The sequence below is a fragment of the Sminthopsis crassicaudata genome, chromosome 1 (genome assembly GCF_048593235.1).
Source record: "Sminthopsis crassicaudata isolate SCR6 chromosome 1, ASM4859323v1, whole genome shotgun sequence".
NCBI lineage: Eukaryota > Metazoa > Chordata > Mammalia > Dasyuromorphia > Dasyuridae > Sminthopsis > Sminthopsis crassicaudata.
The window spans coordinates 618,697,674-618,720,307 of NC_133617.1; the positions used below are offsets into that span (position 1 = coordinate 618,697,674).

The window sequence follows — 22,634 nt, forward strand, 5'->3', positions numbered from 1 at the left end:
CTGACAATATTCTAGGGACACACATATGTGTGTATGTACATGTATGTACATATGTGTGTATGTCTATCTATCATCTATCTAAGCTCTTTTGTAGTAACAAAGAACTACAAACTAAAAGATTGTCCACCAGTTGGGGAATGGCTGAACAAAGTATGTTATATGTAGGTAATGGAACGCTATTTTGCAATTAAAAGCGAAATGGAGAGTTTCATTGAAACTGGGAAGGAAGACTTACAGGAATGTAGAGTACAATAAGTAGAATCGGGAGAACCATTTCTATACTACAATCCTGTAAAAGCAAACAAGTGTTGTTTTTTTTCCATCCTTCTAAACTTTCACCCTTAATTGGGAAAAAAATAAACAAAACTATGTATTATTTACACATGGCCGATAAAGAATTTCTTTTGCTTATTTATATTTGTTACAAGGATTTTTTTTTCTTTATCATTTGGGAGTAGGGGTGGGAGAAAGCAAAAATAATTTTCACTTACATATAATTTGGAAACTAATAGGTAACAGATTCTGAGATTGATTTAATATTGTGAATAGCTCACATTAGTGAGTCACTTATAGTTTATGAAGCATTTTCCTCATTATCAAGTGAAATAGATAATATGACTATGAAAATGAGGTTCAGAGAAGTTCCTTGGCTTCTCTATGCTCACAAAGTGAATACATGTCAAAGCTAGGACATATGAAAGCATGAGGTATAATGGGTATTCAGGGAGGACTCTCTGGTGTGAGAGTACTCAAAGCCCTTTTCAGGCCTGCTCATTCACCTTTAGTGTCCATTTCCCAGAAGCATAGCATGTTCAGCAGCCAACTCCAGTAAAAAATATCCCATCAAATGGAGTAAGCCAGGTAGAGGGTTTACAACAGACCTCAGACCCTTCAAAGAGCCTAGAGCACAGTTACACATTGATGAAGCAAACTCATCCATCTCATCCTAGGTCATCACTAGGCATCTTGACTTTTGTCTTGCTGTCACCTGTTTTGAAATCACCTGTAATGTCTTTGGTCCTCCTCAAAAAACATAGGATGGACAATAATACATGAAATCATATAAAACTTTTTTCTTCATTAGCCAAGTTTCTCACTCCAACCATTCCCCTCCCCCCAAAAAAACAAGCAAAATAAAAATTCAATCTGAATTCTGAGATAACCAGGTCTCTATCTGGAGGTGGAGCATTCCATACATTTCAATGGATGTTCCTTATAGCTGGAATTCTCTTCCTTTTCATCTCTGCCTGATGACTTCCCCAGCTTCCTTCAAATCCAAGCTAAAATTTCACCTCCTACAAGAAACCTTTCCTGATCCCCCTTAATGCTGTAGGGTATCCCCATTTTATTCTGGCTAGATCTTGTTTGTACATAATTGTTTTCATATTGTTTCTCTCATGAGTCTGATTATCATTTATCTATCCTTAGTTCTTAGCACAATTCCTGGTACATGGTGGCTCTTAAATATTTATTGATTGACTGTGAGTCCCAGGGGCAACAAGCCACAACTATTGCTCAATTTTTTCTTGAAAGGCTCTAAAGGGAAAGGTTACTATGGTCTTGGACACAATAGGTTCAGCAAATAGTTTTTAGTTGATTGTGACCACGAAGTCCATCAGATAAACACCCTGTGGAATTGTTTGAGTCTCTTAGTGAGAGCACAACTGTGCCTTGCATAACCATCAAGAGATCATCCACTTGGACAAATAGACACATGATCAGATAAGAATTTGCAAAAGTCAGTAGGGACTAGCTTGTTTTCCTTCATGATTCTCTTGATCATTTGCCTTCCTTTTGACTCCATATCTTCTCCTGTATTTCTCCTTGTTCCTGAAGTAGCCTCTCTTTATTATTTCAAAGTTCCCCACAAAATATACTTTTGCTGGACCATCCTTATAACACTGACAGGGACACAGAATTGTTATGAGGATCAGATGAGATTGAGTTTTACAAAGCGCTCTATTAATGTCAGTTATCGTTATCTGTGACCTTTGCAATGATATTTCATTTCACTCAGATCAGCTTTCCAGAGAGATAGAATAATTCAAACATCAATTGAATCATATCCCTGACCACTCCTGCATTTGGAGTGGATAATTTTAAAGAGTTTTAAGGAATCAGTTGACTGTTTTGGCAGCCCTCCTGATAAGGACTTTAGCTCCAGTGATGACATTAGAGGATATTAGCTAGCAGTCAGTCACAGCTATTTTGATCATTGCTTAAGCACTGAGCATTAGAGTTTTCTCATTCACAGGATTCTGCCTAGAGGTGAGTGGCCTTGGGGATTCTTTCACTTTCAATCTTGTGAAATGTTGTTGTCATAAGATTATCAGAAGACCTTTAACCTTTTTATGGACAAGGACATGGACCTGAATGTAGCTGCCACTTTGGACACCCTAGAGAATAAGAAAGGACTTGCCTTAAATCAGGGGAAATATCAGGTAAGTTCCTCAAGCTTCAAAGGTGTAGGATGGTTAAATATATTACTATACAAGCATTACATTTAAACTGTGGTGCCTGATTTGCCTGAGGTTCTAAACGAAAAACACACAAATTGCTTAATCCCAGGTTTCTCCTAAAACCTGGACCTGAAGTCTCCATCCTAAGCAGCATTTAACAGAACTTTATCATTGAGGGGGAAAAGAGATTAAAAAAAAAAAGAAAAGAAAAGAAAAGAAAATATAGCAATTCTACTCCCAAAATGTTACCACAATGGAGTGGAAAACAGTTTTTAGAATCAGTCAGGTTTAAATTTAGGCTGTGTTACTTATTCACTCATTGTCTGACTTGGGCCAAGTAGCAAATTTCTCTGAACCTCAGTTTCTTCAGCTGTAAAATGAAGTGCTAGGACTAGTTGTTTTATAAATGCATTTCTAGCTCTAAATTCTGAGCTGGAGAGAAGGACACTAGGGACTAGAGCCAGTTAAAACCCACTCTCCAGCCCAACTTAATGGGATTGCTTTGTGGCCATGTGAGTAAATATTCCAAATAAATATTATATAGGTTTCTGTTTCCCTATTATTTTTAAAGCTGAGGTAGCATGGGAATTTGTCTTCAGAACTTTGTGAGGAATTCAAGAGAATTTGGAATGGCAAACTGGAACAATTCTGTAAAAACCTGATTATTCTAACCAAGTTTTCTTCTCTGTTTTGTACTTATTTTAACTTCCTTCCCTACTCCTCAGAGAGATGTACTCAGCCTGTTGCTGATCTCTATGCAAAGTGCCATATGAAATTTAAGATAAATCAAATGTTTAGATCTGTTAGAGAAGAATATGTGAAGAACTAAGCCTATTTAATGGTTTGCTGAACTGCAACATTGAAAACTTGTAGCCAGGGGGTAGGAGAGTGAAGGTAGGAAATCTTGGTTTTAATAAAATCTTTTTATTTTTACATAAAACATTTTTCCTTTCTCACAACAGTGAAACATTATATAAGGAGATACCTCCTAATTAACTATTTTATTAGCACCCCATCAAATTAGATGTTTTGAAGTTAACATTAATTTGCAGCATCTCACAAATTATCTAAGAAAAGTAATCACTAGACTAGAAAGAATTGTACAAAAATTCTGTTTGAGATATTTTGTATAAAAAATTACTCATGCATATATACTGTCAAAAATGTATAATTATAAAATTTAAAAAAAAACAATTGGTATAAAATATGCCTATTTTTTTTATGATTGCTCCTTAGCTTTGCAAAAGCTGATGGCAACTATTTGGGGTACTATAATTTGTTTTCCTATTTTGATCACTGTAAGTAATATAAAGACACAAGATGCTTTTTTATTATCTTTTTCTATATGTATACCATAAGCCCCATGAAAACAGGGACCATTTCTTATTTTCCTTACAGGAAACATAGGGAAGGCAAACTAGCAGATATTTTCTTTTTGCCCAATGAATAAATTTATCAGGAAAAATTTTAGATTTGTGTGTGTTTAATTTTTAGATTATTTTTCCTGCTTGGTCAACCAAAATTGATCACAAATATAAGATGACCACAGGATGGCAGAAAGATACAAACTTAGCAACTAGTTGGTGCAGTGGATAGAAAGATGGCATTGAGACAGGAAGTCCTGAATTCAAATCCTATCTCTGACACTTTTTAGCTGTGGATTACTAGACAAGTTATTTAACTTCTGCTTACCTCAGTTTCTTCATCTGTTAAATAAGGACAATAATAATATCTAGCTCCCAGAGTTATTGTGAGGATCAAATGAGATCATGACTATAAAGTGCTTAGCACAGTACCAAGCAACCTTGGTTATTATTTTTATTATTATCACTGCTACTACTAGATAATATCTATCCATCTCTGTTTCTTTATCGATAAGATGATGATAATAGCATACCTACTTTCCAGGGATGTTTTGAAGATTCAATGATTTTGAAATTATATAGAGCTTAGCAAATCTTAAAGCTCTCTATAAAGGATATATCTTTTGAGTCAGTTAGGTAATGAGGTAGATCTAGAACTGCAGCCAGAAGAGCCTGAGTTCAAATTCTGTCCTAGATATTTACAGATTATGTGGCTCTGAGCAAATCATTTACCCTTTATCTGTTTCTGTTTCCTCGTCTGTAAATGAAGATAATAATAGCCCCCATTTTCCCAGGTTGTTGTAAGGATAAAATGAGATATTTTTATTTATATATATATAAGCTATTTATTATATATAATCACATCTAAGCTACATATTATATATAAGCTATTATATTTAAAGCTATATATTTATTTACTTACATATAAGCTATATATTATACATAAGCTATTACATGTAAAGCTATATACATATATTTCTTTCTTTCTGTGTACGTATATATATGTGTGTGTGTATGTGTGAATGTGTGTATATATATTTAAATATGTATATATGTGTATGTATGTATATATATATATATATAATACTTATTCAGTTATGTACAACTCTTCATTACCCAATTTGGAATTTTCTTAGCAAAGACACTGGAGTGCTTTGCCATTTTCTTCTCCAGCTCATTTTACAGATGAGGAAACTCAGGCAGACAAGATTAAGTGACTTGTTCACCATCAAATAACTAGTAAGTATTTAAGATGAGATTTGAGCTCAAGTCTTTCTACCTCTGGGATAGGTAATTCATCAACTGCACTTGGTGTTACAAAGGAGAGAAACTTTCTATATATTATTTTACATGTATTATACATATATATATATACATACATATAATTTAAATATGTGTTTGATTAAATAATTATCAAATGTTTATTAATGAAACAACTAGGAGGTATAGTGAACAGAGTGCTAGATTTGGAATAACAAATTATGGATTCAAATCCTGCCTCAAATGTTTACTAGCTGTGTGGCCCACCCAAGTTGCTTAACTTCCATCTGCTTCAGTTTCCTTATACATAAAAGGAGATTGTTATAGTACCTACCTCATTGTATTGTACAATGATCAAATTCCATACTGTAAGTAAAATACCTCAGACATGTATTACCTATGTGACCCTAAACAACTTACTTAAACTCGTTTGCCTCAGTTTCCTCATCTGTAAAATGAGCTAGAGAAGGAAATGGCAAAACATTCCAGTATCTTTGCAAGAGAACCCTAAGTAGGGTCATGAAGAGTTAGACATGACTGAACAAGTGAATTAGACTTTGATGAAAGTTGTGAAGGAATAGATTTTAAGTATGAGGGATAGGTCAGAAGCAAGAAATGACATTGATATCATTGAAGGAAAACTGACTAATATAATATATTTAGATGAAAACTATCTTTTTGCCCTGGAGAAACTTCCACCTGTTGCCCTCCTGATTGGTGACAATTCTTCCTGGACCACTATTTCAGGAAGTTCCTGGCCACTATGCTTCACCTTACTCATTATTCTCTTTCTATCTCCTTGCTAGCTCCCTTGTCAAGCCACATAATTTTTTGTTCTCTTCTTTCCCTATTAGTTCTAGACACATAAACCTATGATCAAATAGACTCTATATTGTTCCTGGATGAGTTGTGTCAGTCTACTCCTTCTCTGAACCTTATCAACAGCCTTATAAATTTCCAGACCAAATGCCACACCCTGATCATCTCTTCTCTTTGCATATCAACAACCTTTTTAACATGTAAGCCCTTTGAGATCAGAAATTCTCTTTGCTTTTGCATTTTTTTATCTAAAACATTTTGCACATATTAAAAACTGAATAAATGCTTCCTCCTTCCTTCCAAGTTAGAAAGACTCATCTCCCTGAGTTTAAATCTGGTCTCAGACACTTCCTAGCTATTTGACCCTGGGCAAATCACTTACTCCTGTTTGCCTCAGTTTCCATCTGTAAAATGAGCTAGAGAAGGAAATGGCAAACCACTCCAGCATCTTTGCTAAGAAAGCAGCAAGTGTTATAAGAAGTAGAACATGCCTGAAACAATTGAACAATAACAAAAATTCCTTTTTCATTCATATACAGTTCAAGAAGGTAGATAGGATAAAAGTATGCTAAGCAGATAAGTTGACGCCAGATTATGGAAGTAGTTCTTCCTAAATTTCAACTGAATATTAACTTGAACCAGAAAAGAAACACAAATCACATTAAACTTAAATATGAAGTAAATTAAGAGAAGTACATGTCACATTAAGTAGACAGTCTTAAAGCCAAAAAAAAATCTGAGTTCAAATCTCACCTCTTATACATATTGGCTATATGAGCCTGGGGAATTTACTTACCTTATTCCATACAACAACATAAGACTATAATTTGCAGAGAAAGTGATGAGTTACAATCTTCATTTAAAAGTTATTTATATCAATGAAATCTCTACATCTATGACATCAATCAGCAAGCATCTTTTAAATACTTACTATGTACCAGGTATAGAACTACTAACACTGAAGATTCAAAGAGAAGAAATAATCTAACATCTAAGAGATAACATCCTAATAGAGGCTACTTTTTTCTTGCATCCAATAAACAAGCAAACTGATCTTGTTACAGAAAATTGTATCTAACACATATAATGTTTTAAGATTTACAAAGGACTTTTCATATTTATTTCACTTGAATTTCACAATGGTCCTAGGAGATAGTTGCTATAGGTTTCCTAATTCCTATTTTATAAATGAAAAAGTTGAGAGTCAGAAAAAATAATGGTAGATAATATATAATATATCACAAGTGTAATTTGAAGTTTTCCTCCCATGCATTCAAATCATTGGGTCATGCTCCCTCCACAACTCATTCTCTATATTCAACTTTTGCTGTAAAATCTATTTTTCAAAAGAGATGGAAATAACTGAGTTAAATGACATAAGTATTCAGCATCAGATAAGGCAAAATCCAATTCTATGTCACTTAATGATGAGCTTTAAGTTTTAGATTAATTGTGATATCTGTATGTTAATGTTAGTATAATAGGAAAATGTCCTGACTTTGTTATGAGGGGATCTGAGTTTGAATTCCAACTCTGTTACTTACTAGTTATATCATGAGTCATCTGTTTCCTAATCTTTAAAATGAGGGCATTGGATTAGATCTCTAAGAATAAGTCAGTTATCTTTTGGTTTTTGTTCCTAGGCTGACTGGTAAAAGACTTGTTCCAGAAGATACTAAGCTTTGCTCCTTCCTCTCCCTCCCTAATTTGCACAAAATGTGGGTTAAGCGATCTATACAGCTGTACTTGGGGTCATCCAACTTCAAGTGTTTGCAGAAGAACCAAAAAAGAAAAAGGGAGAGAGGAACTAAAGTTTTGCAAGCTTTGTAGTTTATCCCATGAAGTTCAGAAGATCAGTGACTTTTGCCATCCTGGCAATGCCTATTGATGCTGGATAGTTCAGATCAAAAGTCCTAAACTAGGTATATACTGTCTTGCATTTGGAATGTCCTGTCCTAAGAGCTTCAAAAGTATAATGAGTTCTCAGTAGCGATCATGTGGGTGTTATTTTCACTGGAGGAGATCAATTAGCAGTCTCTCTGGATCAGATTTAGCTCTGTGACTCTGAGAATAAATAAATGAAAATGGATTTTATTAAGGATTTAGTATGTGCAAAGCAGTGTACTAAGTAGGGATACAATTAGAAAAGTTAGATGGTTCTATTCTCTAGTAGCTCACTTCTTAATGGGTGTCGACAACAAATATTGAAAATCTCATCTGCAAGTAAAGTGAAAAGTGTAGCTAGAGGATATAATGTATAAAGTGCTGGACAAAGAGATTTGAAAGACTTTGGTTCAAATCTGGCCACAGACATTTGCTATCTTTGTGATGCTGAAAAAGTCATATAACCTTATTTATCTGACTTTCTTTTTTTATAAAATGAAGATGACAATAGCGTCTACTTCCCCGGGTTGTTATGAGGATCGAATAAGCTAATAATATTGTAAAGTGTTTAGCCCAGTACCTGGCACAAAGTGCTTTAGAAATGTTATCATTATTATAATTTAACCTCTCTGTGCTTCAAATTCTTCATCTGTAAAGAGGAGATAATATTTCCAATGCTTTTTCTAGTTTTTGACATATACTAGTTATACAATAAATGTTAATTGACTACTTTTCACTGTATTATGTTATTCAGAATCATTAGTTAACACTCCTGGAATATGAACCAGAACATATTATTATACACTATCCTATTGAGTGTCCTGATTGGTGCAAACCAGGCCTGTTACTGTGAAAAGTATCCATGGAGTCCCTGGTCCAGTTGTTCAAGTTCCTGCAATTATGGAACCCAGAGCAGAGAGAGGTGGGTGTGACTATTTGGCTACTTTTCCATTCTTTGGTAATTCATGAAATTCCCAAATAATGCCAATAATCAGAAATTCCATAGAATTACAAGGAAGTGGAGAGTATGAGGTACCTAAAAATGAATACTCATCATAAAACCTCACTCATTGATTCAATTCAATTGAATATTTATCAAATAGCTATTTTGTGCAAGGCACAGGTTTAGGCCCTAGAGATAAAATTAACTTCACCATCCTTAAAAAAGCAATTTCCAAAGCAAATCAACTTCTTTCCTCCTCCTCCTCCTCCTCCTCCTCCTCTTCCTCCTCCTCCTCCTCCTCCTCCTCCTCCTCCTCCTCCTCCTCCTCCTCCTCCTCCTCCTCCTCCTCCTTCTTCTTCTTCTTCTTCTTCTTCTTCTTCTTCTTCTTCTTCTTCTTCTTCTTCTTCTTCTTCTTCTTCTTCTTCTTCTTCTTCTACTCCTCCTCCTCCTCCTCTTCTAGTTCCTCCTCCTCCTTTCTCTTCTTTTTCCTCTTCTTTCCTTTTCTTCTTCCCCTTCTTCTCCTTCTCCTCTTCCTCTTTCCCCCAGTTTCAGTTTCTATATATGAAGATAATAATAGCACTAACCCCCCCAGAATTCTTGAGAGTTAAATGAGATAATAAGGTACTTATCCCAATGTCTGGCATATAGAAAGTGTTTTAGAAATGTTATGGGGGCAGCTAGGTGGCACAATGAATAAAGCCCCTGAAGTCAGGAGGATCTGAGTTCAAATCTGATCTTAGACATTTAACACTTCCTAGCTGTGTGATCCTGGGCAAGTCACTTAAATCCAATTGCCTCAGCAAAAAAAAGAAAAAAAAAGTTATGCTTATTATTATTATTTAGCATCTCTATGCTTCAAGTTTTTCATCTGTAAAATGGGGATAATATCCTCCTTCTTCCTTTTCTTTCTCTTCTTCTTGTTAGTAATGTTACTATTATTATATGGGATTTTTGATATTATCTAATCCAATCATTTCATTTTGCAAATGAAAAAAGTAAGGTTAATAGAGATTAAGTGATTTTTTCCCTAGGTCAGATAGCAAACTAATGACAAACTAAGTCAAAACTTAGACACAACTCTCCTAATTATCCAAATTATTATGACTTTGAAGTACTCAGACCTTTATTAAACATCTCTTACACTCCTCAGTGTTTTCATCTATTTCCTATTTAAGTCACTTACTAGTAATAACTTAAGAAATGTGTGACAATAAAATCCTAATGGTCTGAAGTAGTGAAAGCATCATTGTATGAGCTCTCAGTTACTTAAGGAGAGAAGAACATTTCCAGATCACTTTGTGAAGCAGACAAAGAGACAATGGTTCACCAATTTACATGATCCTGCTTGAAAATACTTCAAAGCAATGTAGAAGAGTGGTCCCAAGCATGAGAGGAAAAGAAATGAGCTCTTAGTCTTCAGCAAGGGATTTTATCTCTCTACATGCCAATTCCCTCCTCTTACCTTCATAATAGAAATACTAATCTGCCTACCTTATAAAATTGTGCTAAGAATCAAAGAATTATAACATCTTCCATATCTGTTTCTAAACAGTGTCTATATGATAGCTATCCAGTGAATTCCTACTTAATCCTTAAACCCCTCAAGTTCAGGTTTGACCGTATGATCCCTTTACTCAATAGAGTCTTTGCTTGTTTGTTCACTTGTTTCAGCCATGTTTAAAGATTAATTGACACCATTGGGGTTTTCTTGGCAAAGATACAAAATGATTTGCTTTTGCTTTTTCCAGCTCATTTTATAGATAAGGAAACTGAGGCAAACAGGATTAATTGACTAGCCAGGGTCACACAGCTAGCTAGTGTCTGAGACTGGATTTGAACTCAGGAAAAAGAACTTTCCTAATTTCAAGTCCAGTGTTCCACCTATGTACTACCTAGCTGCCCTCAATAGTTCTATACTTTCTTAGTGCCTATAAGATTAAATATAAACTACATTTGACATTCACACATCTTTACAATCTGACTTCTTTTTACCTTTCCAGTTATCTTACATATTACCTGCCCTCTCTGCTCTCTATCATTTAGCCACAATGGTCTATTTCCTGTTTTTCATGATTGATTCTTTATTTCTCATTTCCATGCCTTTAAACTAGCTATAGTCTATGCCTGGAATGCTCTCCCTCCTCTTAGAACTCTTTCTTTCCTTCACAATTCACATCAAGTGTAACTTTGTGCACAAACTCCTCTGTGAGGTTATTTTGTATCTGATATGTCAAGGAGTGCAGTGATAAGGTACTCAGCTTGGAGTCAGAAAGCATTGAATTCATATCCAGCCTTAGACACTCACTAGCTATATGATCTTGGGTAAGTGACATTTGTTTGCCTCAGTTTCTTCAATAGTACAATTGAGATAGAAATAGCACTTACCTCCCAGAGTTGTTATGAGAATCAAATGAAATAATATTTGTAAAGTACTAAATGATAGTTAATACTATAGAAATGCTAGTTATTGTTTTTAACTGTCCTACATATACCTATAGCTGTACATATTTTCTACTTGATTAGAATATAAATTCATTGACAAATGACATTTTTTTGGTTTTATTGTTGAATCTTTAGATTTTAACATAATTCTTGACCTTCAGTAAGCATTTAATAAATCCTTGCTGCTTGTTCACCTGATATTCCACAATGTCTGTACTTCTCATATTTATGTTAACTAATATTTGTGAATATTATATATACTTATGTCTTATGCACTTTGATAGCAACCTCCATGAGGGCAGAAACCATGAATTATTTGGATTTTATTTCTTTCCCAGTCATTGGAATAAAGCTCTGCATATCAAATGTGCTTTTAAAAGATTTTAAGCCTATGATGTTGATAATTCAGGCATTATAATCTGTGATTTACCAATAAGAAATTGAAAAATAAAAAAAATTAAATGGCTATTCCATTATTGCATAATTAGTAAGTGACAAAGTCAAGAATGCAAATCCAAGTTTTCTGATTCAAAAGAATATTATTTCTCTAACAATTGTAGGTGAGAGAATTTTGGAAAATAAAAAGGAATGGAAGGCATAAATTTGATTCAGACAAATTAGTGTTATCTCCATTTCCTATGTAGGAAGACTAAGACACAACTCAGGGAAGATTTCTATACCTCTAACTTAAAGTCACAATAATTCCTCAGGAAACTGGAATTCATAAACTTCTGTCAACTAAACACTAAGACATCATTCTCTTGACAAATGATACAGGTAGGTCTGTTACAATCTAAGAAGAAACCACAACTTCCCATTCCATTATCATTTTCCTCTTAATTCCTCTATAGAAATGCCATTGGTTAACAAGTGGGCACGGGACCCATTCTCTTATTCTCTTCTTCCTTCCCCATGTACTTTCCTTTTTTTCCCTAAAAACCATGTGACTTGATTGCCATCTCCTTCAAGAGATTGTTGTCTGCTGTTGTTGTTTGTCTTTTTTTCTCAGAGGACCAATGACATCAGGAAGGTGACATCTTAACTTGTAAGTGAATTGGATTTGAGTGAGATAGAGCTGTGAAAAGTCATTAGCCTTTCCACAGTAATCAGAGTCCAATGACAAGACACAGATCAGGATAACTGGTAATGGCCCCAGATGCAGTGGGAAATCTTAGTCTTTTTAATCTAAGTTTGTCTGGGGCAACACCTGTAAATAAAATAAACAGTCTAGGTGAGAACAGAGGCAAAGAATGACCTAATGTGCCTTCACAAAAGAATCAGTCTAGGAGGGGAAGACCTCAGAGTTTCCAGTCAAAACAGAAACAATTGCTATTTGCACTCACTCTGATCCATAGTGATGTTTCAGAGCTGATGAAACTAAGGACACTGATGAAGCTGAAGAAACTGATGTTTCAGAGCTATTTTCAAAAAATCATTAATAAAAACAACATGAGAAAAAAGTTCTGTTAATTTTTTTATTTCATTTTTTATTTCCAAAAGATGGTATACAGTGGATAGACTCAATCTAAGTGGAGTTGTTATTGTTATTGTTTTCCTGGTTTCAGACAAATAATACAAGATGAATATTATGAAAAAAACTACTGTGATCGGCTGTGTTCAAAGAGGGAATCCAGGGCCTGCAACCAGCAAGTGTGTCCTATCAACTGCCAACTGAGTGACTTTGGACCATGGTCTGAATGTGATCCTTGTCTTAAAAAACAGGTAGGTGAAAATGACTCACAGTAAAGTGGAGTCACAAGAATTGATTTATTGAGACAACAAATGAGTTTAAAAGGACCACAAGATTATAGACTTCAAGATAGAAATTATTTTAGAGGCCATTAAACCTAACCCCTTAATGTTGTAGATGAAAAAACTGAGGCTCAGAAAACTGCTTACATTTGAAATATAAAATTTTAAATAATTAAAATAGTTAAGTAGTTAAAATAACTCATGCTTTTAACAACAAAAAATAGAGGACAGCAATCATGCTATCACAAAAAATACAGATAGGAAAGATAAAAAACGAAATTATTATATACTTAAAGGTACCAGAGAATATGATTCAAGCATCTCTTAGAGAAAAGTAATATTTCTAAATAACAACAACAAAAAAAGAATGAGCAGAATAATGAATTGATCATTTTACACTTGGCAAAAAATCATTTTTTTCTAACAAAATAAAGAGCCAATCTGATTTAAAAAGACAAAGTTAAACCAAATTTTATTTTAAATTATTTGAGAATTCACATGTAAATAAAAAATGTAAAAAAAGGAAATTATTAGAAACTATTTTGGCCAATTGCATGCTAATGAGACTGAAAAATTAGAGGAAATAGATGAATATTTAACAAAATATAAAATTTAAAATTAGCAGAAAAAAATGTTATTTAAAATTTTAAGGCAAAGTAAAATAAAACAAATTAAGCAACCTACAAATGAGCTCCCAAATAGGGAAAAAATCCAGAGCCAGATCAATTTACAAGGAAATTCTATCAAACATTCAAAGAACAATGTACTCCAACAATATGTAGTATTTATAGAAATTTTTAGAAAGGGAATAATTCCCAGCTCCTTTACAATGCAAATATGGTCTTGATGCTTAAACCATAGGAGACAAAACAAAGAAAGAAAACCATAGACCAATGTCCCAAATGAGTACCAACACAAAAAAATATTTAATATGAAATATGAATTAAATGAAATATTAGTAAAGAGACTATATATAATAACATATTAAAGATATTCTATACTATAACCAGGTTGCATTTATAAAAGTAATACATAATCCATTCAATATAAGGAAAATTATAAACATAATTGTTTTCCAGGTAGGCACTATGACATGACAAAAGGATTTTTTCCTCTGCCTTTCTTCCAAAAAACTATAAAGTTTTTTTTCCTATTTATAAGCTCATGATATTCACAAGACAGGAGAAAGTTAGCCAATGCTTTACATCAGTGGTCCTCCAACTTTTTAAATAGGGGGCCAGTTCACTGTCCCTCAAACTGTTGGAGGGCCGGACTATAGAAAAACAAAAGCTCACACTCTGTCTCTACCCTTAGCCCATTTGCCATAACCAGGCGGGCCACATAAACGTCCTCAGCAGGCCGCATGTCGCCCACAGGATGTAGTTTGAGATCTCCTGCACATGGTTAGAAAACTTGATAAATATGTACAATTTGTTCTGCTGTATAATCAAAGGACTTTAGACTGAAAGGAATCTTACAGATGCAAATGTTTCATTCTGCAGATGAGTAAACTGAGGCACTAAAATGTTTCATCACTTGCCCAAAGTGACACAAATAGTTAGGGATACGGGTAGTTAGATGACATGGTAGATAGAGCATTGGCCCTGAAGTCAGGAGGACCTGAATTCAAATCCAACCTTAGATACAATACTTCCTAGTTGTGTGACCCTAGGTAAGTCACATAATCCCAATTGTCTAAATAACAAAAAACAAACAACAAAAAGTTAGTGACAGATATTAGACTGGCATCATAATTTTCAAAACAGAAAGGGATTTCTAAAATGTTCAAGCTCTTCATTTTATAGATGAGGAAATTGAATGGCAAAGAGGGCAAGTGACTTACCTACAGTCATACAGTTAGTAAGTACCAAAACTGGGATAAGAATCCAGGTTTTCTGACATCATTTTCACTGTTCTTCTCCCCTTCATTGCCTTTCTGTGATGGAAAGCCATGGAAGCCATGAAATCATAACGGACATGAAGTAAAGACAATTTCAGTAGTTATCCAGAGAATTCAGTTCTCCTCATTTCATTATACGCTTTTCTCACAAAATTATCATTACCACTTTAACTGACAAAGAAACTGAGTCACACTGAGAAAACAGTTTTCTTAATATCCTAAGAAGTCACTGACCTGTTAAGGATTAAGAGCTCAAGTCTATGGACTAATAATTCTTTGGAATCATACTGCCCCAGTGAGCAAGTGATATGATATTTTGGGATCTGGGCAGTAATAAAGAGTCCCTCATAATCCTCTGCTTCCCTTTCAGTTTCAAGTGCGATCCCTCTTGCGTCCCTCACAATTTGGGGGACAGCCATGTATGGAGCAGCTGGTGGAATCCAAAAAATGTTATCCAACAAAATTGTGCAATATAGAAGACATTGATTGCAAGAACAAATTCAAATGTGACAATGGTAATGTACTTTTTTCTCTAGTGTTATTGCTAACTTAGAGAAATAGATCTAATAAAAATCATTCTGGTTTACTTTTTATAAATGTTATCTGTCAGAAGTCTTGATCACATTTGAAAAAAAAAAATTTTTAATGCAAACAAAAAAATATCCCCACTGCAATATCCTACTGATTATCAAGGTGTTCATGTGTTAAATGGAAGCTTTCAGGTTATAATCATCTTGTTCAGGCTTCCTGATTCTATTATATAACATGTTTCAAGGCCAAATCACTTCTTGTGATATTGCCCAATGAGGCAGACCAAGGAAAGGGTGAGGAGGAAGACAAGATTGCCATAAAAGATGTGCTCCTATTTATAAGTCACATCTGGGTAGTCAGAAATTAGGAGATAGGTGGAAGAAAAGCCATCAAATTAATAAAATTATTTGAAAACTTTGTTGTAAGTTTAAAAAAGTGCAGGCACACAAGAATACTAAATATATACAGTTTTAGAAAACAACATGACTGATTATCTTGTGTGGATTATAAACTAACCATGAAGGCAATTTAAAAATAAACAATATAGAAATGACTTGTACAATGGAAATGTCACTGGAATAAATACATGACTTCCTAAGGTGACTACTCTGGTGAACATTTACTTGGTATATAAAATCTGTGTTTGTTTTTTGATGGGGAAAATGGTTCTGAAACTATGATTTCATTGGTGTAGAGAATACTTCATGTAGAAAGTCCTTCTACAGATGCAGATCTATAATTTCTCTGTTATTTGTAACACTATAAAGTCCATTGAGACCCTGGGAGATTAATTAACTTGTCCATGAAGTATGTGAACATCTAGTATCAGTAAGTGGCACAGTAAATATTGTGCTAGTTCTGGAATTAATTAGGAAGATGTGAATTCAAATCTGATGTCAATAACTGTATGATTCTGGGCAAATCATTTACTGTCCCTTTCATAACTGAAAATCCTCCACTGTGTAAATCTTCTCCAAGTTCTTGTATATTCATTTAAAAAGAATTTTGTTGTTTGATTTCCATATGTATATATTTATATAATTACTTAATAACATATATATCTTCCTCTAGGGAATAATTCTAAAATAGTAATCAATTTAATATATCCCTTCAGGGGGCAGCTAGGTGGTGCAGTGGATAGAGCACCAGCCTTGAATTCAGGAGGACCCGAGTTCAAATTTGGTCTTATACACTTAACACTTCCTAGCTGAGTGACCCCAGCCTCAAAAAATAAAATAAAATAAAATAAATAATATATCCCTTCAGTACTTTTAAGTTTGTGTTGGAATTCAAGCTGGTAAAATTAGCTTCCTTTCTGGATATCAATGGAAATCCATAAAGGGAAGGAAGGATAACAAGGATATAGAGTAAGAAGCTGATCACTTAATCTAGGAATGTTAGAAACATAAAGCAGTTTTTGAAGCTTAAAAAGAAGATTATTTTAGACAAATAATAAGGAAGTTTGACACAACATGACATGGTAGATACAGAGCTGTTCAAGGATCAGGAAGACCAGGTTCAAGTCTCTCTATAGATGCAAACTGGCTCTCTGGACCTGGGAAAGTCATTTAACTCCTTAGTTTCTCCAGGCAACTCAATAACACTATAAGTTATACCACAAATGTCATTCAGCACATTTATTTTTTTAAAAATCAAAGGAGTACTTCTTGACATAGCAAATAATAAGCAAATTAAATGTATCATCATTAGAAGTAAGTGGGTGTTACAGTGAAAAGAAGGCTGAGCATCAGGAAACCTTGAGGTTAAATCCCACCCCGACACCTCTGTGTGAACCTCTTAATTCCCTCAATCTTAAAATGAGACTAATAATAATACTTAATTCTAGAGCTTCTTGTGAAGATTAAATGTGATATTTGTAAAATGCTACACATAGTACAGTACAGTAGGTGCTTAATAAATGCTTTCACCTCCACCATTTCCAGAGATTATTTAAATCAATTATATAAGCAGGTTCACAAACAATTTTAAATACCTTCATCGACAAATCTATAATGAGTTAGTATGAGAAAGTTAGGTGTGTTACAACTGTATCACCCAATTTCTTGATATGAATTCTTTGTCCTGTACAATCATTTTAAACATATTTCCATATAAGTCACGTTATTAAAAAAAAAAAAAAAGAAAAAACACAAAAAAGCAAACAAAAAAGGTGAAAATAATATATTTCAATCTGTATTTGGTCTCTGTAATTCTCTCTATGGATGCAGATGGAATTTTCCATCCCAAGTTTATTGGAATTGTCTTGGATCAATATATTTCTGAGAACAGCTAAGTCTATCATAATTTATCTTGATGTGAATTCTTAAAGGGCATATGTTCTCCATAATGTAGGGGTTCCAGCCCCATGGTTTGGCCTTTAATTGGTGATAATTACGCTTTTATTCTGCATCATTCTTCCTGACATTTTTTCCACAGGATAAATTCTCTCCAAATGTGCTCTTTTCATCCTTAATCTCTGCCTACTTGAAATAACCTTTAAAAAAAACTATAGAATTAGTCATTAGTTAGCACCTGGGCTATTCAATGGATGGAATTTCTTGTGTTTTTATGAGGATTCTGAAATCTTAATTTCACTGCCTACAAGACATCATTGGTGATGATTCTACACAAACCATTCAGTTCATACCTCTGCCAGATAATTGATATCTCTATAACATCTCACAGTTCAAAATACATATCACAACATCCTTATGATTAATATTAAGAGCAGGGTGGTTCAATGGATAGAATGCTGATCGTGGAGTCAAGAGTACCTGAGACCTGTCTCAAACATCTGGAAGCTGTTTGACTCTGGACAAGCCACTTAAAACAAAACAAAACAAAACAAAACACCCTTCATTTACCTCAGTTTCCCCATTTGTAAAATGAACTTAACAATAGCACCAAACTTCCAAGGTTGTTGTGGGGACCAAATGGAACATTCATTGTAAAGTACTTAGCATAGTTACTGGCACAAAGTATACATGATGTAAAATGCTAGTTGTTAGCTTATTATGATATTATGATCTTCATTTTTTAATTGAATAAAGTGAAGTCTAGAGAACAGAAGAGGCTCACCTATAGTCACAGAGTTAATAAGTGCTAGACCAGGGATAATAGCTCAGGATGCCAAGGCCAATGAGGTTTATACAATTTCACTTACATTCTGATATAATCACAATCATATTTTTTCAGGGTTTTATACTTAAAAAAAAAGTCCCTCAATCTTTTAGTTATCTTCTTTACCAAAAATATTTTTCTTTGTGTGTGTGTATGTGTGTGTGTGTGTGTGTGTGTGTGTGTGTGTGTGTGTGTGTAGGAAAGTGTTCTTGACCTGAGATTTCCTAGCTATAGGGAACAACTTATGTTGAAGTTCCTTTAACTTATACACACCAATATTTCATTTATAGTTTATAGCTTTATTGATGAAGGCATTATGAGATCAGAACAGCTAAGACCTTGATTTTCTAAGATCTGATTTCTGAGGAGTAAAGGAGAGAGAGAGCTGCCCTCTTTCCCCTAAAATTACAGTTATAAGTAGAAGATCTCTCTCCTTGCAGCCTTCCTTTTCACTTTCAATCCCAGAAGGGTGACAGACCAAACTCTCTGGAAGAACACTTCCATCTACTCTCACATGAATTTGTCCCAGGTTCTGGGACCCCTACATACTCAGCTTACATAATTACCTGGGATTTTGAGAAATTGAGTGACTTGTCTATGGCCACATATGTATTTGTCAGAGACAAAAATTTAAACCCATATCTTCCAGAATCCGACTAGGTCCCTGTCCACTATGCCATGCTAACTCTTCATATTTCTCTTATTCCAAAATGAAATGAAGTTTGTTATTTAAAAATAAAGCAAATTTTTTTCAGTGTGTCTTGGTATTTATATAAATAAGCATAATATTTTATAACCTCTGTATGTATAGCTTGTAAAATGAAAACTAATTTTCAAATAATAGTATTTTCTTATAAGAGTTTGACTTATCCAAGAAAGCCTTACTACATTCTCCTTACAGAGGTTGGAAGTACACTTTAGAAAGTTTTAAAACAAGAACTGAAATTTTCTGGAAAATTCTAGTTAACAAAGACTATTTCATCAGAATTTTCTAATTATTGCAGTAAATGAAGATATTATATATTCTTTATTAAAAAATCATCCTCATTACTTGAATGATTAGTCAATTCTGCTGATGAAACCAAATATTTTTAGTTTTCTTCTGTGACCTATAACTTACCTAGGTTTTTATGGTCATTGATCTTAATCAGTTTCATGAAGGGGCAACCCCTGCTCATTTTTCCTGGTATTCATCTTTTCAGTAATTTATATGTCAACCTACAATTGTCTCTATCAATAGTTCCTCAGTACTATTTGTCTGGTAGTCATAAATAAGAATTTAATCTCTCATTGTCCTAGGAAAAACAATAAGAATAATTTAGTGAGCTTAATTCTGTTATCTAGGAATATAATAAAGCAGAAGTATGTGTTTTCCCCTCTAAGAAAGTAATGTTTTTTCTATTGTTTAATACAATGAGAAGATTTTAAATTCACTTCACCTTCTAACAAAGTAAAATAAATCTTTGGATTGGTACTTCAGATGTCAGTAGGCTCTTAGGAAAAAATGAGAAAAATCAGTTTATCATTTATTGCTCTATTTCTAGAAAATTTTTATAATTATTTACCAAACGAGTAGAACATTCCACATATTTAGCCTTGGGAGCATTTGTAGCCCAAATTTAAATAGCAAATCTTTTTAAAAAACATATATTAAAGTATTTTGTTACATGATATTTCTCTTTTCCTCAAAACAGGTCGATGTATTGCCATGAACTTGTTATGCAATGGAGAAAATGACTGTGGAGATAGTTCAGATGAAAAGGATTGTGATAGAAAGAAAAGAGTGTGCAATAGAGTGTATCAACCTATTCCAAGTGTGCAGCTAATGGGAAATGGGTATGTAACTTAATAATTTTTACCATTTTTGTGTAGAGGGAATCACAGAAATATAGAGCTAGAAGTGAAATGGGGCAAATATTTGTTGAAAACACCCCCCCACACACTTAATTCCCACTAACTCTCTTCACACTCTCATTTGGCATCCATGACCACACCTTGGCTGTTCTAGAATGCTGGCGATGTTAGAACCAGGTGGATGATCCCACAGTTCAATCCCCTCATTTCTAGATGGGCCCATAAATACCATGTGTAGTAATTGGACCCTTGGTCCAGTCCCATAGAGGAGTGTATAGAGACAAGGAGATCCTTCCTCCAGTCTTAAATCTTAATGATTTCATTGAAGATTTGCTATTGTGAAGATTAGCAGCAGCCATGCAACAGAGTCTAAGCATATTTGGCTATTCCAATATCAATATCAGATTGGATTGACTTTGAGGGTTTAGTTTGGGAACAAGAGCCAGTAGAAGAATCTTAGGATCTTAAGGTAGGAAGAAACTGTATAAATTATTTGTTTTGATTTATCCCAGAGATGATAACCAACTTTGAATACTTAAAAAAGAGGGATTAGAGACTTCCATTTGTCCCCAAAGGGCAGAACTAGAGTAAACAGATAGAAATTACAGAAGTAAACTTATTTAATTTTAATGTAATTTCATGGTTGTGCTGGAGCCAGCTCATGAAGGGCTTACAAATTCATTGTTCTGTAATTTATTCACTGTAAACATTTACACATTGGAAATGTATTGATTTGTTGATTATCTAGATTTTAGAAAGAGATGGAAAAATTATAATGTAAATTAAAATTAAAAACATTCTGAGGGGTTGGAGAATCAGCATATCTCTGGATATAAGAGAAAACTTTTTAATGATCCTAGCTTTCCAAAACTGGAATGGGCTGCCTTGATTAATAAAGAATTCATCATTATTTAAGGTCTGAGGGCAGATTATACATTTAAATAGATTCTTTCTCCAACATAGCTCATACCATTGTCAAAGTACTTTCCAACTAAAAGTCTCTGAAGTGATTTGTCTGAAGTTACACAGTGAGTTGATCTAGAAACTTGGATTTTTTAAATGCAAGATACATTTTTAAGTGGAATTAGTGTATTAACATTTTCAACATGACTTTAAGTCTAGAAAATCCATAGAGCAATTAAATCAAACTCTGATTTATAGTGTTTGCCAATTTCTGAAGTGTAAATGCTCACACTGAAAACTTTACAATAGAGTGAATACAACTCTGCCCTAGGACCTTTGATTCCAGAGTAGCTCCCTTTTTTCCTCTTTCATAGGATTTAGAGCCAGAGGCAATCTTGGAGATAATTTACATAGTGTAGCAATTTCATTTTATTTTGTTTTTTGCTTAGTGCATTTTAAAATTATAAGTATGCATATGTTAGGATGAAATGCCAGGCTTCCTCACTTGCCGTAGTTGTGAGAAGTAATTAGGAAGCAAAAAAGTAAGGGTTATCTAGTATGATAAGTAGAAGAATAATAATGGAATGATGATGCATTCTTGTTTGCTTTCAAGTGATTACCTAGCAATAATGCAGCAAAATATTTGCCCTGAAAATTCTTGCCACTCAAAGGATTACAATTCCAGGGACAAACCCATCCTTTTTTTGTTTGATTTTGGTGAGGCAATTGGGATTCAGTGACTTGTCCAGGACTACACACTTAATAATTCTTAGCCATTTGAGATGAGATTTGAACTCAAATTCTCCTAATTTCAGGGCCAATGCTTTATCCACTGCATCATCTAGTTGCCTCTAGCCCCATCCTTTCAATACTGACTTTGAGGGTTTAGTTTGGGAACAGCTGACAGGAATTTCTTTGCTCCAAAATTGCACTTACTGCCCATCCCATTCAATGTTGCATTTATATCATCATGTCTCTAGAGCAGGAAGACACTTCAATGGTAATTAAGTCCAAACTAGTAATTTTAAGGAAGAGGAAACTGAAGGCCAAATAGATTAAATGACTTGCCCAAATTCACAAAAATAGAAAGCATCAAAGACAGATTCAACCACAGCGCTCTCTCTCTCTCTCTCTCTCTCTCTCTCTCTCTCTCTCTCTCTCTCTCTCTCTCTCTCTCTCTCTCTCTCTCTCACACACACACACACACACACACACACACACACACACACACACGTTATCTTCACACGATCTTCACAGCAACTTTATGAGACTGAAGATATATAATATCCTCCCCATTTCACAAGAGCTCAATAAGTTTAGTGATTGAGGCTCGGGAGCACAGCTTATAAATGGCAGAGCTTGAAGTGCAACTCAGTTCTTTAGAATCTTAGTCCAGGGCTCTT

The 22,634-nt window shown here is 34.2% G+C and overlaps 1 protein-coding gene across 2 annotated transcripts in view; it reads left to right on the forward strand.

The window, feature by feature from the left end:
- The first annotated feature begins 2,352 nt into the window (after window positions 1–2,352).
- C6 (complement C6) overlaps window positions 2,353–22,634 on the forward strand; it is a 66,834-nt gene continuing 46,552 nt past the window's right edge. Inside the window, exons 1-5 of one of the 2 annotated variants that reach the window (XM_074282590.1) lie at window positions 2,353–2,441; window positions 8,541–8,708; window positions 12,737–12,893; window positions 15,194–15,338; window positions 20,169–20,310. In XM_074282590.1, the coding sequence (XP_074138691.1) occupies window positions 8,566–8,708; window positions 12,737–12,893; window positions 15,194–15,338; window positions 20,169–20,310 (587 nt within the window). In that variant the 5' untranslated portion in view covers window positions 2,353–2,441; window positions 8,541–8,565. The remainder of the gene's footprint in view (window positions 2,442–8,540; window positions 8,709–12,736; window positions 12,894–15,193; window positions 15,339–20,168; window positions 20,311–22,634) is intronic. The other variant, XM_074282591.1, reaches the window with a different exon arrangement.